We start from the raw sequence: 18328 nt of genomic DNA on the forward strand, positions 1-18328 counted from the left end.
GTGTGTGTGTGTCTCAAAGGCTGGACACTCAAGCCTTACAAGGTAGAACCTCCTTTGTGTTGCTCAAGGCCCCGTCATTTGTTTGGTATCTTTGGTGTGTCGAGTGGAGCCAGTGAGGCGTGCATGTCTGCGTTTAAATCTGCTCTCTTGAGTCTACCACACCCAGCTTATGTCCCTTGAGGGTTTTTTTTCCCCTTAATTTTTGTTTTTGTTTTTAATGTTGAAACCATGTCCTTGACCTTCTGTCTTGCCCCCAAGCTCCCTTTCCTCCCCGAGTACGCCAGTGTTTGGTACGACACTAGTATCTCCTCCATTGCTGCCCAGATAGAGGGTTTGGTACCTGAGCAATACAAGGGGGGAAAAGAAAGAACACATCGACTAATGTATTTTTGTCCTTGCAAAATGTTAATTACACCTTCGAGTTTATTGTTGGGAACATGGCAGGCTGTCCTGACACACCTGCCGGACGCCGGTTTCAGCCTCTCTCGTCTTTTCCCACCACTCCTGTACTTATTAAGTTTGCTCACTAAGGTCCATTGTTATAGTACATCAGTTAAGCTGTCCAAAAGAGGGCAATTGGGCAGTGACAAGACAAGCTCATGTGTAATGTGAAAGAAATGAATGTGGTGATGCATGAAGTGTAATCTCTGCAGTAACATATCAGAGACACCAGTGGGTAATTCACTAGTCGTGGCATTGATTGATATGCTTAGCAGTCTGCTCTAACTACTAGCCCCTTCTACGTAAGCAGGAAGCCTATTGAAAACCTAAAGAGAGTCCAAAGGTATGCCCAGGATGGTACCTGTAATTACTGTGATCTCTGGAATCAAGTTCTTCTTGAACTTCTCTTAGGAATCAGGAGCTTGGCTCTGTCCACCCCCAACCCCTCGCCCAAGTGGCTTGAGAATTCAGTCATATTGGACTGCAACACAATTCTTTTTTATCAGAGAGATGATGGCTTAAAACTGATGTCATTATGAGGTTTAAATCAACTTTCTGCTTGCTTGAACATGGTCACCTGGGTATGGATGTACAAGGACAAAAAAAGGTTGATCAACTCTGTTTGTCTTCCAGCCAGTGATACCTGGGGTTGTAAAATTGAGTTCCATGAACAGTAATCTGTCAACTGTCCCCACAACATACATTTTTTAAACCTGTGCCTGCATTTTCTTTTATAATGAAGGGACCAGTTGTCCTGGAAAAGCAGACATAGCACCAAGGCACAGGAGTTGTGTGTGAAAAGTGCTGGGAATGCCCTCTTTGTCATTAAAGCCAGGATTGTTTTACATACCAGCTTGTGGCCTTGCTAAGCTACCTCAGATATGCGTGTCAGAGTACAGAGACAGATACAGCGATGGTGATTTGAAGTCCTTGTTTTCAGTCCTGAAGGTCTCCTGTTGTGATATGGGGGATGCTTTCTGTTGGCTTAAAGGTTATTCTAGGGCCTTCTCTCTGTTTTATGCAGCTAGCAAATATTTTTCAACCTGACCTCCTTAATGATGTGATCCTTCCTAGAGCCCTTAATTTCATATAGAGAGATTCCTTCAGTTTCATCCTGACCTTTTAGTTTTTCAAAGGTGAACTCCAGATAGGAGAAACTTACATGCTTGGTTTTATACCTGTGAATGGGTTTGTTAACCCGGGACTATTACTCTGGCTCCCCCATCTTGCTTACTGGAGACTTGATACCCATTTGTTCTGATGAGTGACTCACCTACCTTTTAGCTGTCTTAGATCCTGTCCTGAGATCTTGGCTGTCCAATAATAGCATGCTTTGGTAGGTAGCATTCGTGAACTAACAGGTGGACGTCGCTACTGGGGTGTAGCATTGATGGAAAAGAATGATTTGACAGCTTCTCTGTAAAGTCCGATGAGAGTGTGAAGGCAATGATCACGTAGAAATTGGGCCCTAAAGTACTGCTGGCTGTCACTCACTGAGTTCCTGTTTTATCTATCATTTTTCCCCTGTCGACGGTGGAACCAGTTTCCCATCCCATTGGCGTACACGGAGAGCAGAGCACCATGAGTGTACTCTGGAGGTGTAACAAGTGGTCGTGCATTTGCCCTTGGCTGTGTTTGTGGGATAAAGAGCTCACTTAGAAAATAGCTCCGAAAGTGCTGTGTTTCTCCGAGGGAAGAAGGTGTCAGTCAACACAGTTGTTAGAACCCAGTTCTTCCCATGCAGCTGACCCGGAAATCAATTGGTTTGAGTTGAAAAACAGGCAGCTTGTTCTTTTCGGATGTTGACTCCCTAGAAAATAGAAGCCGGTGTTGGCTTGTGTGGGTTTGTATCAGTGCACTACCCTTAGTAGACAAGCCCTTCAGCGCTGTTTCAGTTGGGTAAATGCTTGGTCAGAGGGTCCCCATCACGCTCACAGGTAATTGTTGGTGTGCAGACCACAGTGGCAGGCCCGCTAGCTACAGGCCTGTCCCACCTGTCACTCGGAGAGGTGTTTGAAAATAATAGCCCAGATGCTGCAACACCGGACTTGGGATTGTGTAGTGACCTTTCTCTTTGTTTAATTTGCCTCCGAGGTTTAATTTCAGGGGACAAGTAATAATTGAATATGCCTAATAACTAAATGCTCATTTGGGACAAAATCCATCAAAATATAATTGGCATTTGATTTTTATGAAGGGAGAAGAAAACCGACGTGGCTGTCGAGGATGCGTTCTAAGAATGTCTGACCACTTAATGTATCATTTGAAGCCTCCTTTATAATATATATTAATTGCAAAGACTTGAGCATTTGAACATTTTCGTGGAGAACTGTTAGGAGAGACCAACTGTTTTTGTTAAGGCTCCTCTCAGAAAGGCGGGGAAGGTTATTGGTCCGCTGTGCAATAATTTACTCCTCTTTGATATGCAAACGATCCACGGTGAATATAAAAAAATCCTATCAGACTCATTTCACAGTTCTTAACCACTCGGATTCTCTGGAGTCCATCGCCTCATTAGACCAGTGCTCTCCAATGCTAGCATAATTAAAATCTTTAACAGTTTAGCAAAGTAAAGATGTTTGGCTGATCACGTTGAGATGATTATCTATCCATTGTATTCTAAATGACAAAAATAAATTAAATTTAGACCTTGGCATTTTTTATTATGTGTTTCAAATGAATATAATGCACACAGCCTTCTTTTTTAATTCAATACCTTGGGTTTGGTAAGAAACATGCCTGTTTCGGCTGCTGCGTGTACTCAGCAAATGGCAGGCTTTGGGGGCTGGCTGTGTCACAGTTGAGCGAAACAATGAGCCGCCATCCAGACGTCCAGGTCTGGTGTGGGGCTGCCTTCTGGCGCGCAGGGTTTATGATTTCTCGCCAGTGCTCTTCCAGAGGAAGCTGCCGCTGCTGCTTGGGGCTGTCCTTGATGTTTGTTAGTTTCCGTCCAGGACGGCTCTCTCCGATGCTTGCATGCACAGAGCAGGCGCTGGGCTGGGGTCTGGAGACCCCGGGCTGAGGACCAGGGGCACACGGTAGTGAGACTGACAGGCTGGTTCTGTCTCCTCTTGGGGGGAAAATACAGGCTGACATTTCCTCCTTAAAACCCGTGTCCATGCTGACCTCCTTAAAAAACCGGAGAACTTTATTACTCCCAGTTTATTTTACGTTTTCCTTTTATTCTGTAATGGTTCATTAGCATTGATCTAAGAAATGACAGTAATAATAGTGTTACTTGTATAAAAAGTTACGCAGTTTTTCAGTAGACACATCCATCAATTAAGCATGTGGTACTAGAAACCAAAATTAATGAGGAAGATAGGTGTGTTAATGAAATAATCATAGTATAATCAATTTGACTGTTAAAAGTTGAAAAGCATTTCAGGAAGACGATATGAATTCATAATTTATGTCTAAAAGTGATTAATAAAAACTATATTTAATAACAAAGCTATTTGTCATCATTTAAGACTTAAGCACAAAAATTACTCATTTTGGGGTTCCTGTTGTCATAATAGTACAGTTGAACAAATTTATTTGGAGCCTTCTTTGTGTCTGAAAGGAAGGTGTGCATCTTTCTACTGTGCCCCCCCCCCCCAAAAAAAAAAAAAAGTGAAGAGTAGCGGTCTGGATGGACAGAAGCTGTCGCTGGGGCGAAGCGGTGCTCGGGACTCCTTTTCCCGAGCGTCTCGTGCGTGTGATGAGGGCACTTGAGCTCACTGCTCTGTGGGAGGACATGCTTATTATTACGTCCCTGTTTGCCTTGGTTGGAAGGGAGGGAGGGAAAAACCTGCACACACCAAAAAAAACCTCCCCCCCCCCAACACTAGGCTTTGTTTACTGACTCTTTGATTTAATTACTGTTTGAAGAGGACGGAATTAGCTGTTAATTGATTTAATTATCCAATTTGTTTGTTTCAGGCATGATTCCAACAGAACTGCAGCAGCTCTGGAAAGAAGTGACAAGCGCTCATACTGCAGAGGAGAACCCGGGCAGCAACCACAGCAGCCTGGACCTGACCACGACCTGTGTCTCCTCCTCTGCGCCTTCCAAGACCTCCTTAATAATGAACCCACATGCCTCTACCAACGGACAGCTCTCAGTCCACACTCCCAAAAGGGAAAGGTAGGAGCGAGCCACGGACAGGTGTCCACGGCGTCTTTAGCGTCGGGCGGGGTGGGTGGCCTGGCCTCGCCCTACCTCCTGATCCCTAATTGGATGCATGTGATTGGCATGTGCCTGTAGTTACTTAAGAATGCGTTCAGGATGGTTTGGGTGTGAAGCGTCTAACTGTTGGCGCCTTTTCCATGTGGAAGATGAGCTCCCAGCCTGGGGCCCCGGGCAGAGGTCGTATGGTTCCTCATTGAATGGGTTGGCTCTCCAGGCTCCCAGGTCTTCTCTCTGGGCCAGGTGCTCACTCCCTGTGAGCTGAACTCGCTCCTGAGAGGATGGAAGCGACTGCCGTGGGCAACTGTGACTCATGGTTTGAGCAAGCAGAGAGCATGCATGATTCCACACGGTCCCCAAGGAAGGCAGGGAGCTCAGCTTGGCCATCTTCGTGTCCACTCGGCATGTGGCCCTGTCTGTGCACACACCAAGTGAGGGTGTGAAGGAGAAATGCAAGGGTCTGGCGCGTGCACGTGTGCAAACCAGCATGGCACAGCAGGGCCTGCAGGGTACCGTGCCATAGTGTCATTTCTGCCCCTCTGTTCTTGTTGGGAAGTTGAGATTTGATATCTTCTAGCTTTCCTGAGCATCACGTGAGTGTTAGGCGAAGCTGAAGTTATTTGGGAGATCTGGAATACATCATGTGAGCCAGGAGCTCTAGGAACATAAAGCTGTGACTTTCGTGTTACTGTATCGTAGCCCCCAGAAGCATTAATACTGCTGTTGAAAGGTTTTCAAAAGCAGAATATTTAATGCTCCTAAAATTGAAAAGTTTTTCCAGTTTACTATTTTTACACTGTTTCCTGTGCATTTCATATGCAGAGCTGCCACATATAGGAAAAAAGAAATCTTAAGAGTAGTATGTGATAGTAAGCACCATTTCCATCAGGAAAAGGCAAATGCTTGTCTTTGTTTTTAAATATAAAAGTCAGTGAAAAATTTTTAATTATATGTTTCAGTTAAGCAGTTACAAATACAACTTCATACATTCCTGAAAATATTAGGCCTACTGGTTAAGGTGTGTATCTTTCTATTAGAAAAATATTTCTTCCTCTTTCTGTCACTCTATCTTTCAAATATAAATGAATAAATCTTAAGAAGAAAAATCACCTGAACACACAAGGGTACTTGAAAAAGTTCACAGAAAATTAAATGAAAAGATAGTGTCCAGGACTGCCATGGTGGCACAGTGAGTTAAAGCGGCCACTTGCGACATCAGCATCCCACATGGGTACCAGTTCAAGTCTTGGCTGTTCCACTTCCAATCTAGCTCCCAGCTAATGTGCCTGAAAAAGCAGCAGAAGGTGGCCCAGGTCCGTGGGCCCCTGCACGCATGTTGGAGACCTGAATGAAGCTCCTGGCTTCGGCCTGGCCCAGCCCTGGCTGTTGAGGCCATTTGGGGAGTGAACCGATGGATGGAAGATTCTCTCTCTCTCTCTTTGCTTCTCCCTCTCTCTGTCTGAACTCTGCTTTTTAAATAAAATAAATAAATCTTGCAAAAAAAGTAACATCCATGTTTTGGGACCTTTTTGAAGAGCCCACGAGTACGCAGGCCTGTGCCGCGTACTCTGTGCTGGCTCGCATATGCAGCGGTGGTCCCTGAGGAACACGGTGGAGCTGAAGAATTCCTATTGCCTGGTGACATGTGTGTGGCCGTTGTGATGTTGTGGGACACGGCGTGACTTGTGTGTGAGTTGTGAGTATGCGGTTCGGCTGGTGGACACACCTGCTGTGCTGCCTCTCATGGGAAAATATAGCATACACAATGAGGTATCAAGTGTAGTACTGGGTAGCAGTGGTACATGGCTGGTACTGCTTTACATATTGACCACACTGTACTTTGCATCGTTGTTTTAGAGAGTGCTCCTTCTACTTTTTTTTTTAAGCTTTCTGTAAAACAGTATGCCATGTTACGCTCGCATATATATATATATAAAAATATGTATATATTTTTTATATATATATATCTTGTGCTTACTGCATCTGTGGATTGAATTGTTTTCCATGTGCTTGCTTTAGTCTCATGTTGTTCATCGTGGCGCTAGGAGCGGTAGCCTGCACTGTGTGTGTATACACATACACCTAAGTCTGCATGACCTAAATGTGTACGTGTGTGTGTGCGTGTATGTGTGTGTGTGTGTGTGTAGCTTTACTACCTGGGTCAGTGTTAAGTGTACTCCTTGATGTTCACATAATGATGAAATCTGATGTCGCATTTCATAGAACATGCGCCCCCTGTTAAGTGACATGTGACTGTACACACACACACACACACACGTGTTCATATATCACATTCAGGCCTAAAAGCCATGAGAGGTTACCAGAATTTGCAGCTACCCTGAGAGATGATTTTTCGGTGGCAGACGTGGAAGAACTGAAAGATGTTTAAACGAATCAGCTTAGAAGACTTTGAAGACTAGAGTGGTGGACAGAAGGAATCTGTGGAGCCATCGGGTGCAATTTGGCTTCTGTTCTTTCCCAGTGAGGATAGATAGAGGTGTCTGGAAGCCGATCTTAGCTCTCGCTTTATAATCGCTTGCGATGTCTTTTTTTTTTTTTTTTAAAGAAACAGAAGATCCTAAATAGCTTTCAGGAAAAGGTTCTAGGCTGTTGTCCTTTGCCGTGCTTCCTTTTGATGTCCTAAGGTAGATGTCATCCATTGACTGTGGAATGATTGAATTACAGCCTTATCCATAAGCAGGGGAGCCCACACACTGAAGAATGCCCAGGGATGCACTTAAGGTATTTGTTGCAATCTCGTCGGCCCTTGTGGAGCCTGCCCAGATTTCCTGTGACACAGAAAACTCTTCTTGTTGAGATGCACTGTGCTCAGTTTCCTTCTGAGAGGTTATGGATCTGCAGTCGGGCGATAGATTAGCAAGAAGGCAGGCAGGGGAAGAATAGCCCTCTTCATGTCTTTCGGATCTGAGAGCCAGTCCCATTCCAGGAGACAAAGTTGGCTTGGTTTTGTTGTTGTTGTTTCTCCTCGTCCTTATTTGTGTGGACGGAAGCTGCAGTACAGTGCATGCCTGCATTAGAATGTGGATCAGAAGAGAGTTCAGACTCCAGTGAACCTTCATCTGGATGCCCAAACAGGCTGAGTTTTCAAATCACACAGGCAGGGAGGAAGCAAGTGTGAAATTACACGCCGCCAGCTAATCTCTTGAATCTCTCAGTTTATATTATCTGGTAGATTCTTAGACGTGGCTGGATTAAAAGAAAATTCGAGTCAGCACATTTTAACGGAATGAATGGAGCTAAGACAAGACAAATGAGCACTTTAAGTTAAAAAAATGTAAAAGTTTTAAGTTTATGGAATTGATCATTAAAAAATCAATTATTAGCTAGCCAGCTGTGTATATATAGGTACTTAAAATGAATATTATGTGTCATTACCTTATTATGGTTAATTTAAAAATCACAAGTGTGATATCCAGTTTAAGTAGTAGAAAATGGTTAAAAAAAAAAAGAAGAAGAAGAAAAGCTGTCACTATAGCGCTGTAGAAGTATGTTCTCACTTGTGCAGTGAGCTGTGGATTGGCTCTGCAGTTCCTGGTCCCAGCCCTGGGGAAGTTTTATCCCACAGTCAGCATGCGTGTGTAGCAGATGTGTCCTTCCGGGCTCACCCCCACCCCCACCCCCCGCCGGCGTTCTGTGTGATCCTTTCCCCTCCTGCGCTGTGATCAGATCAGCCAGATCTGAACAAGCAAGAGCTCCTGCCCCGCTAAGTCATAAGCTCGCCCCACCGGCTCCACTCGGAGTTAGCAGCTTTAAGAATCCTTTCTGAAAGGGACCGGGAGCTGTCCCGGGGGAGAACCTGTGGGACGCAGGTAGCACTGTGAGCGGTTTTGTTTGCTAGCTGCAGGAGTGCGGTGTCCAGCAGTCTCACCTGGGTTGCGGCTTTCCATGCCACCAGCACCCGCCTTGCCTGCTCTGCTGCCCCATGCATTGGGCCGGCTCCCAGGAGCAGCCGCCGCCGCAGCCACAGCTCTGGGTTTGGTGAGCTGCAATCTGTTAAAGAGATAAATAATGTGCTTGGCACGACACTCCTCCTCTCCTCTTTAATTTGTCTTACACAAGGAAAATTATAATTAAATCATTCAGGGTAAACCCTGGAGTGTAGAGAGGGGGAAAAACACACTTTGGTGAAGATTGCCAGTGGAAACCCACATCCCTGTTGTGCAGAGTGGGGGGCACATTTATCAGCATTCAGCACTGTGACGGGGGGCGGCCCATGTGATTTGTGGGGCGGATGCCAGTGCTCAAATCAAGGCTTGTTAAGATCCTGGCCCCGTGCGGTCACGGACAGGCGGCATCATTAGAATTCAGTGCTGGTGCCCTGTGTTCCGTGCTTCGGGGTTTCTCTCTACAATGTCGTGATGTTTATGGTGCTGATTACATAGAAATTCACATACCTCTGTTAGTACCTGAGAGGATCGGGTTCAGTGGGCTGAAGCTGGAGGGGAGCTTCAAGAGGGAGCAGGTGCACTACAGCCTCCCACTGTCGTGTTCCCCAGAAAGCAGGGGATCTTGACTTCAGAGGTAAATGGACAACTCCCAGGCCTGGCTGGCCAGCAGAGGAGGAGTTTCTGTCTGGTTTCCTGAACTGTCTGTCTCGCTCTAGAAACTTCCGAGTTTTGGTGTGGGTAAACAGAATAACAGAATGCAAATGAAACATTTATTAAAATGCTAAATTTAGTGAAGCCCTTTGAGCTTCCTGGATCAAAGCAGCTATGTAAATACAAATAGCAGTTACTACTTAAGTAATTGCTTGAATTAAAATTCTAAGTATCACATTCTGTTATGGGACACGAGGGAAAGGGAAGGGAACTCACGTTTGATCAGTTCCTTCTCAGTGCGGAGCCTGTGCTAGACACTGGCCTAGGAAGTGATGTCTCATTTTATCCACATGAGGTTGTTGTGCCCATTCCACAGATGAGAATATTGACTCAAAGAAGTAAAATAACTAGTAACCTGCAATCGCAGTACATATGCAGGATCCAAATTCAGGTGTGTCTTTTCAAACAGTACCATAAGTTTCCATTCAGCTTAGCAGTGACTACTTCATTATGGTCAGTTCTACCCAGTGCCCTTAAAAGACATTTTTAATTTAAATTCAGTTAAACAAAACATATATTGACAACCTACTGTGTGCACATCACTGCGTTTAGAGGAAAATCACCTTTCCCTAAGAGGAGGTGGGTGCGATGATCAAAATGTAAATCATTTATGGTATGAAACAGTACAGAAAGAAGAAACTGACCCCTCCTTCTGTGGGACATGCACACAGGTAAATGCGAAACAAGCCTCCCTCCTGAAGCACCCTCCCTCCCTTTCCTTCCTGCCTTATAAATCTTGCGATCGCTCATTGAACTCATCATATGGTCTTTATTTCAGCTGTCCTCTGGCGCCCAAATGAGAAATTCTCCCTTCTTTCTGATCCTTCCCAGCCTCTTGCCTTTGGCTCGAGCCACCCTCAGTGGATGTTTTACGACTTGGGTGTTTTCCTGACTCACGGCTCCTCTACTTGTTGGTTCAGGGCTTGCTTGCGCATCGGGTGCACCAGGCTTCTTTGCCCTCTGCCAAGATGGTGGCTGTGCACGCAGCCTCTGCTTGCTTTGAGGCCATCTCATTGTTCTCGCAAACAGTGGGCCCAGGCTGGGTGCTTTTCTCTCCAAGGTCTGACCTGCTCCTGTCCAGTCACGATAATCCTGCCCTCCCCTTCATTCTCATTCTCATTCATTGACGTCGCCCCGTGGATTCCAGTTGCTTGCATTTTCTGCGCTCCACGGTTGGCAGCTGCCTTCAAATAACCCCCGAAGGTTTTTGCTGGGGCAGTATACTTTTGGACAATCTCATGTGATCCACGGTGTCTGTTTTTGATTTATGGCCTCTTGACATATTGCCACGTATTTGGCTGTATAACAGTAGCGTTTGGGTTTATGGGTCCTGCTATTTTCAAAAGGCAGGGAATTTTGAAACACAGATATGCTTGTTGTTGTTGTTTTTTAACTGGATTCTGTGTTGATGAATAAATGTTGGTGCTCTTGAATTATTTGCTAAAATCCTAGAAATTTGTTCTCAGAACTGTTCCAGATACACGACTCTTTATCTTTTGCATATTCTCACACTAAGATTTAGGGTTTGTTAAGCCAGATATTTAAGCAGGAAATTGGAGTCCCCTCTGATAGTTCTTTCTCATTGTAATTTTTTAAAAATTTTTGAAAAGTCAGATATTGTTTTTTATTTCTTTTGAAGTGAAACATTGAGCAAACTATCCTAAATCTTTCTTTCCCATTACAGTATTTTGGGGAACCTGGGGCCAGATTGTTTCAAGTTGTCTTTAAAATTGTTGCTGTTACTTCTTGCCAGTGCCATGCTAAGACACAGAAGTGATCTGTTCACAGAGACTGGCGGGTTAACCCTGGCCAAATTGGGCCCTCTGTTGATTCTTGAAAATAAAGTTCTCTTGGGACAGTGTCACACCCCTCTACATACTGTCTGTGACTACCTTTACACTACAAGGGCAAGTTTGCGTAGTTGGAGTATTTAGTATCTGGCCATCCATTGATAAAGTTTACATACTCTTGACCTTAACCGTCACACCAGTGTCTGTCAGCTGGCCCAATGCTGTTCTTATGGTGTGCTTGTTAAACACACAGCTTTCTCTGCCTCTCTCAGGCCGACTTGGATTCCGTCGGTCAGAGACAGGCTGTGAGATTATGTAGCCGTTGCATATACCTGAGATTCTTGCTCTCAAAGGCTGCAGGTCCACAGCTTTGCCATCAAAACCTAGAAGCTTCTTGGAAACTCAGGGTCTACGCCCCCAGCCTGCTTTGTAGCCCTATCCCCGGGGGAGTTGGCTTGCCCGGTCAAGTTTGAGAAGCAGGGCGGCAACATGTTCGGTTCACCTGGATTCTGATCCAGTTGGAAAGACCAGAATTTGCCCCCACCAAATTCAGTTCATGTTGCAGACATGGCCCAGCAGCTAGCATGTCCCTCTCAACAGCTACTGCGAGACCTGTGCTGGAGCACTTTGGCTCCCCTGTAGCTCTGTGGCATAACCTCTTCCAGATTCTAGTTTCTCTTAGGAAATCAGGACCTGACAGATGGTGGTGGTGATAAATGCAGCTAACAGTTATTGAACTGTGACTTGGGGTTAGACACAGTGCAGGAAGGACTTGGCATAGGGCTTGACATTGATTTTCCCATTCATCTTCACCATAACCCTCTGGAGCACTGTCCCATTTGTGCCGCTGGTGTAGCTGGGGCCCAGAATGACTGTACAACTTGCACAAGTACACTGCTACTTAGTGACCATGCAGGGCCTGCTCCCAAGGTCTCCCTGACCCTCAGTATTTCCAGTGACTGCCACATTCTGGTGGTTTCCAGGTGAGTGGCTCATGAAAACCAATCCAGGCTTTTGATGGGACTCTCAAGTGGCTACAGGCCAGGTCATAACCTCTCGGGGTTACAGCCAGGGGCCAGACCTGTCTGTGCAGCCATGCTTAGAAGAAATTCCCTATTGCTGGTTTACCTGCCTCTCCCTGACCCCAACTTTCTGCAGGGCTGGGAGTCAGGAGACTGTCTCTTGGGTGTAGGGGAACAGGAAAGAGAAGTAGGCCTGGTCAGCTACGGAGGACAAAATACTGGTGCTTGTTTCTTCTCCAAAGCAAACTCTCGGTAGCCTCATATACCCTGTGTCAGAAGCCCCCTGTGGGCTGGTCATGCTGCCGTGTCTGGAGAGCTGTGGTCCACCTGCGTCAGTGCATCCCGGCCCCGTGCTTCTGGGTGTCAGCTGTAGGAGGGAGGGCTCCAGGGCCATGCCACATGGTGCTGTACCCCCTGCCTGCTGTTCACACGCACAGGGAGGTGAGGGGAGAAAAATCTGTAAAATACTGGCATGCTATGAGGGAAAGGTTTATGGGTGTTCTTGACTGTTCACTTTGTGGGGTGATTAAAAGAAAAAAAAAACTCGTCCATTATTCTCTAACAGCTGTTGTGCCGTACCTCAATAAAGTGCCTTTCACCATAACACTGCATCATTAGACTCTATAAATCTTTTCCTATTTATTGTGTTTAAATGATAAATGCTTTCCCATAAAATGACATCAGTGGTCTGAAGAGTCATGTTCATTTTATAAGTTTCTCTTAAGTTTGGTTGACTTTAATTTTTTTCCCCCTCGGGATCTTGTATAATACGTATCGCAACTGCAGGCTGTTGCATGTCTAACATGCCAGGTTCTGCCCCCCCTTCCCAGAATTGGACCCCTCCCCACCCGCCAGTTGCTTTGATCTCTTGGGTAGACATTCTTTCCTGATGTGCTACTGTTGCTGATGCGAGTTTTCTGCCAAATCCCTTTGTTGGCACCCAACTGTTTTGCGGGTGTTTGCACTTGGGTAGAAGGGCTTGAGCTCCCTCCTCCCCGACGCGCGTTAGCTTTCTGAGCGTTTATGCTCCTCCGGGCCGCTGGAGGAAAGCACGTGGCAGGAGAAGAGTGAGAAGCAACCTTTTGGGGACCTCTGATGGCCTCACCCATTGCACTGGCTTGCTTTCACCCTTTGCCTGTAACACGTTCTTAATGAAATGCACACCTTTACTCCTTGGCTTGGATGAAGAGAAAATTGTCTTTGGTGGCCATCGGAACCATCCAGAAATGCAAGAAGGGAAGCTAAGGATCTCCATCTAGAAGGCCATGTGGCTTGGGAAAGTTGTGCCATTGGCCATCGTTCTGTTGGGGAATATATGGCAGCTAGGCTTCCCAGGTTCTGAAGCCAGATATTGGAGAGGGTGTGGAGTGGGGTACCTGTTCCGGAGACTTCATGGAAGTCGGCTTGCTCCTTTACAAAGTGACTTTTCTGCATTGCTGTGCCAGCCCGTTGCTACTGCTGTTATTTTCGGCTAGTGTTACCCTGTAGCCTGGCTCTGCAGGTCTCTCCAAGGGAGCTGGGGCTCTGCTGAGTGGCAGTTTGCAAGGCTGGGGCCATGCAAACGAGCGCGTTACATATGCATAGCGTTCCTGAAGTTCTTTATCCCACCCCCCTTTGTAATCGGCCAAGTCCTAAGTATATCATAAAGTATATTCTCCTCATTAAAACAATAGGGGAAGCCCACAAAGGGAAGTTGTTAATATGTGTTCCAGCTTGTCACTTCTGCCTGCGTGAGTACAGAAGATAACCGTTCCTTGGGGAAACTATTTCGGGAATTGAGCAACAGATCTGCTAGCCTGAGAATTCTCTTAACTGTAATTTTCCTTTCTGTGTGTACTCAAAAATAACATTCTGATGGGCTCCTCGGTGCCACTGCACAGACAGAGCACAATTGCCTGCGCGCAGGTGGTGGTAATAGGGGACAGTCCCCCGGGCACATGTCGCCGAGAGTTGTACAGCTTGTTCAGTGTCTGCGCCCATATGGCGAGCTGTCCCATTCACGGAGAGGCGGCAGGGCCGAGCCGGGCGGGTGCCGTGGTCAGCGTAGTGTGAAAAGTACGCCGCCGCGCCAGCAGCCTCTGTCGCACAGTTTGTTGTATTGGAGATCTGAGTTACAGTGTGTGCACACGCCCATGCCCGTGCACGCGCACACACACACACCTGTACCTAAGGATTCGCTTCAGGAGCAGGCGTGCTGGTTTTTTTGGTCCCTCCTTCATTTTTAGAAGCGCACGGTTAACCCAGCAGGTCTAGTGCTGGTGCCTGAAATATATCCGCTTCATAGACAGTCACTTTGACAGGCAAGCATTTGGCATAGCAGTTAAGATACCAGGTAGGATGCTGACGTCCTGCATCCGAGTCCATGGGTTGGAAACCTGGCCGCGTTCCTGACTTCAGCTCCCTGCCAGTACGGACCCTAGGAGGTTGTGGTGCTGGGTTCAGCATTGGGTCTCTGGCACTCGTGGGGGAGGCTGGGATTGAGTTTCCAGCTCCTGGTGTAGGCCGGGCCCAGTCCCAGTAGGAGCAGGCACTTAATGGACTGACACAGTGGATGGGAGCGTTCTGTCTTTCCACCCTCAAAAGAAGAGGGACAGATTACAAGCTAAATTTGCTGTCTGTCCATGTTCTAAAAAGAAAGTTTGAAACACATATGTACAGATCTTTCTTGGTGATGTTTGTAAGTTAACTTAAGGACTGCATGCTCATACTAGAATTTATCTGTGAACCTCTCTCTGTGTCATTTTTCAGTTGTGAAAACTAATTTTTTTGTCCAGTTTGGATTGTTGGGCTTCCTGTTTTTTTGGTGTCTTAAGCCTTGAGAAAAAGGAAAAGGAGAAGAAAATCACTTATCAACCTCAGAAATCTGAGAGCAACAAAGCATTCCTTAGAGGTACTAGCAGTACAAAGGGAGAATCGAGAAAGCAGAGCGCCCCACGCCTCAGATGAGAAATAGGGACATTTTAAAAGGCACTTTGGAAAATGCACCAGAGCCTTTTCCATTTATATACTGTACTCAGATGTTGTTCTGCTATTTGTGTTCTTGTTTGGTAAACAAACAGACCCCATAGCAACTGCAGCGATGATATTTATACTACCTGTAGGACTTCCCTAAACAAATAGACACATTTTTATGCCCTGCAAATTTCATCCCTTTTATAGTCCTCCAGGAGATCAGTCTGATGATAGGGTGATCTGTTTCTTTCCTCCTCTTCTCCCTCCATCTTTGTTTTTTTCTGTTGTTGTTGTTCTTTGCTTAAAAAGAATAGTTTGAGGTGTATCTTTGAAGGCTCTTTTGTGTAGTGCGTATTTTACAACTTGGCCATGAATGTTGAAGGAGTTTGAGGATATATTATGGCAGAAGGGGAAGCAGACCTGAAGTGTTTGTGTAAATGATGTGGTATTTGCTTTCAAAGGGGTCATTTTAGTCATCTGGTAGAATTGCAGGTCATACATCCAAAAGGCTAATACTCCATCAAAATTATTACTATAGACCCACGAGTCAGGCAGGGGTCTATGGCTCTGTCTCTACTTTTATATCTGAAATATTGGTGGGAACATTGTGGTCCATATGAGCCCCTATATTCATTCAACTCACATTTTCCCGTATGAGTCATAGTTAAGACAAGAACAAGACGTCTCGTGTTAAAGATCAGTGTGAGAAATAAATGGCAGTTTACTTTAATTAGAAAAAAATTGACACCAAGAGCCGGAATAATCCGGTGGCGTTTGAATAAATTAGAGGATGGTACAAACGGAAATAAAAAGAAACTGAACAGGAATAAATGAGATGTTGTCCAGGGTTCAGCAGCAACAAAAGTGTATTCTTCAGCAGGACTGGTCACCGGGCAGTACTCACATGGACTTAGCAAGCTCTGGGCATGGGCAGATGGTATCCCAGGCCCTGTGTGTAATCGCTGTGAGCTCAGCCAACAAAGGCTGCCCACACAGAGTTCCCGGTGCAGTACAAGAAAACCAGAAGCGAGAGTTAGGTTCGGGGGGGGGGGGGGGGGGGGCAGGGAAGGAGCTAAGTGTTACTAGGTGGGGCTAAGGTTATTTGGAACAGCTGTTCTGGCAAACCCTCCCAGTGACCTGCAGAGAGAGGGAAGAGCCTGGCAGGCTAAGGGCACAGCAGAAGCAAAGGCCCCGAGGCAGAGCCAAAGGTATGACATGTTGGCTGCATCCTGGCCCATCCCCTCCTTAGTGGGAGGGCAGCTGTGTTGTTTAGTGGGGCCGTAAAAGTGTGGGCTGCAGAGCTGGACGTGGAAGGCCGGCTGCCCACTTGAGTTACTGAATCCTGCTGTGTCAGGTCTTGCCTCAGATATTAAATCGTGAGGCTTAAATGAGTTACTGCATGTTTCAGTCGCAGACGGTAGTAGGTGCTCAATAAAGCTTACCTGCTCTTGTTGGTTATCAAAGAAGCGCAGCGATGGAAGCGTGTACGCCGTGGGCTTTGTGGAAATAAGGAGTGCCGCCGGCCCCCGCGGTGTGTGCTCAGCCCCCTCTGCGCCGCGGGCCAGGTCCGTGAAGGAAAGGCGTTGATAACCATGAAGTTGGATGTTGCGCTGGGAGGAAAGTGGCCTGCAGGAGATGTCAAGGCCTGGAAGCTCTCAAGAGTAGTTTGAGATTTGCCCGCCGGGGCCCCACCTTCTCTGAGGAGACCTGGCCAGCCCGAGGGAGAATGCATGGGTCCGGGGGAGAGTGCGTCTCAGTCTTCACCTTGCCTAGGAATCCTCTGTTTCCGATTGTGGAAATCACGAGCCCAGGGCTTGTGCCCTGAGAGCCATGCCTGGAAACCCCCCAACTTCTCTGCCCGTGCCTGGGCTGAGGCACCCTTCCTCTTCCAAAGCCCTGCTACTCTGAGTTAGGAGAATCTGGGTTTGTTGCCAAAACTTCTTTCAAAGGAGAAGTCTTCCAGATTCTGGGCCAATGCAGACTCTTTTATGGAGCCCGGTTCTTTTTCAAAATTGCCACTGTTGCCCTGCAAGTCCTTTGTAAGTGCCCCGGTTTTGTCTTCCCCTCTTTTGGTGCTTCTGTTCTCTCTCTGCTCTGGTTCTGTTCCTTCCAGCAGCTGAGCTCCTCCTGATGCCATCAGGCCCAGAGCGAATATTTGAGCCCTTCCTGTTTGAGCGCCGGAGAATGGGGCCAAGGCCTTTTGGCGGGTGAGAAGTTACTGAGTCATAACCAATGCAGTGACTTCCTAACCTGCCTGACTGTTCACCTCATCAGTAACAAAAAAAAAAAAAAAAAAAAAAAAAATGGAAATACATCCCTACTGAAAGTATTTGTTAATCAGTAATATAGATGTTTCAATATATTGCCTATAGTTTTCTAACAGTGTGAGAAGTATTCAAGAGGGTACTTCAAAAAACTTCATGGAAAACGCTTATTATGGATTTCAAAATTGCACCAAAACAAATTTACCTTTAAAATTTACTTCTGTACTTATTTATTTGAAAGGGAGAAAGAAAGAGTTCCCAGGCACTGGCTCACTCCCTAAATGCCCGCAGTTGTTGGGGTTTGGCCAAGGCTGAAGCTTCAAGCCAGCAACTCAATCTGTGTGGCAGGAACCCAGTGACTTGAGCCATCACCTGTTGCTTCCCAGGGTCTGCATTAGTAGGAAACTGGAGTCGGGAGCTACAGGCACATATCAAATTTAGGCATTCCAGTGTGGGACAAGGGTGTCTTAACCACCAGGCCAAGCACCTGCCTCTATACTTACCTTTATTTTCATCTTACATGAGGTTCTTGAAGTTTCCCCTCATATTCGTAAACACACATGTGTATGTGCATTAGAAGCTCTGACGTTATCTTCACATAAAAACTTTAATATTCTCACACACACATGGAACGTATGCATCCCACGGTGGAGACTGATCTAGTAACCTAATGTGGTTTTTGCCAACTAGTTGTGCGATAAAATCTGCTGAATTAAAGGTAGAGAAGAGCTTAATCCAGTGACCGTTAATGAAGCATCTTATACTACGGAGAAACAAAAGTAATTTAGAAAGTAGGGAGTGATTCTAAGAAAACACAAGCACAAGTGCCTTAGGATTCGGAGGCATTTTGTGTCTTTAGCCCAGTTGCCCATTCGTCTCCTGCTGTGTCGTCTGGTTCTCTTGTATGGTACTTTTCTGGAATCTGATATCATTCTTGGAGGCCTTGCACTGACTCGTGAAGAGAATGGGGAGAAAATAAGTAAGAATTAGTATCGGAACTGTTCTGTCCTCTGGTTTTCCGGGTGTCGTCGGTTCCTCTAACACACAGGCAGGACCCACGCAGACCCTG

At 46.2% G+C, this 18328-nt stretch overlaps 1 protein-coding gene across 25 annotated transcripts in view; it reads left to right on the top strand.

The window, feature by feature from the left end:
• The window catches only part of FOXP1 (forkhead box P1), a 464888-nt gene that overhangs the window by 375485 nt on the left and 71075 nt on the right, over positions 1–18328 (top strand). For all 25 annotated transcript variants that reach the window (XM_070050577.1, XM_070050597.1, XM_051852212.2 and 22 more), the window contains one exon: positions 4366–4570. In XM_070050577.1, the coding sequence (XP_069906678.1) occupies positions 4366–4570 (205 nt within the window). The remainder of the gene's footprint in view (positions 1–4365; positions 4571–18328) is intronic.

This window comes from Oryctolagus cuniculus, chromosome 10, assembly GCF_964237555.1.
Source record: "Oryctolagus cuniculus chromosome 10, mOryCun1.1, whole genome shotgun sequence".
NCBI classification, from domain to species: Eukaryota; Metazoa; Chordata; class Mammalia; order Lagomorpha; family Leporidae; genus Oryctolagus; species Oryctolagus cuniculus.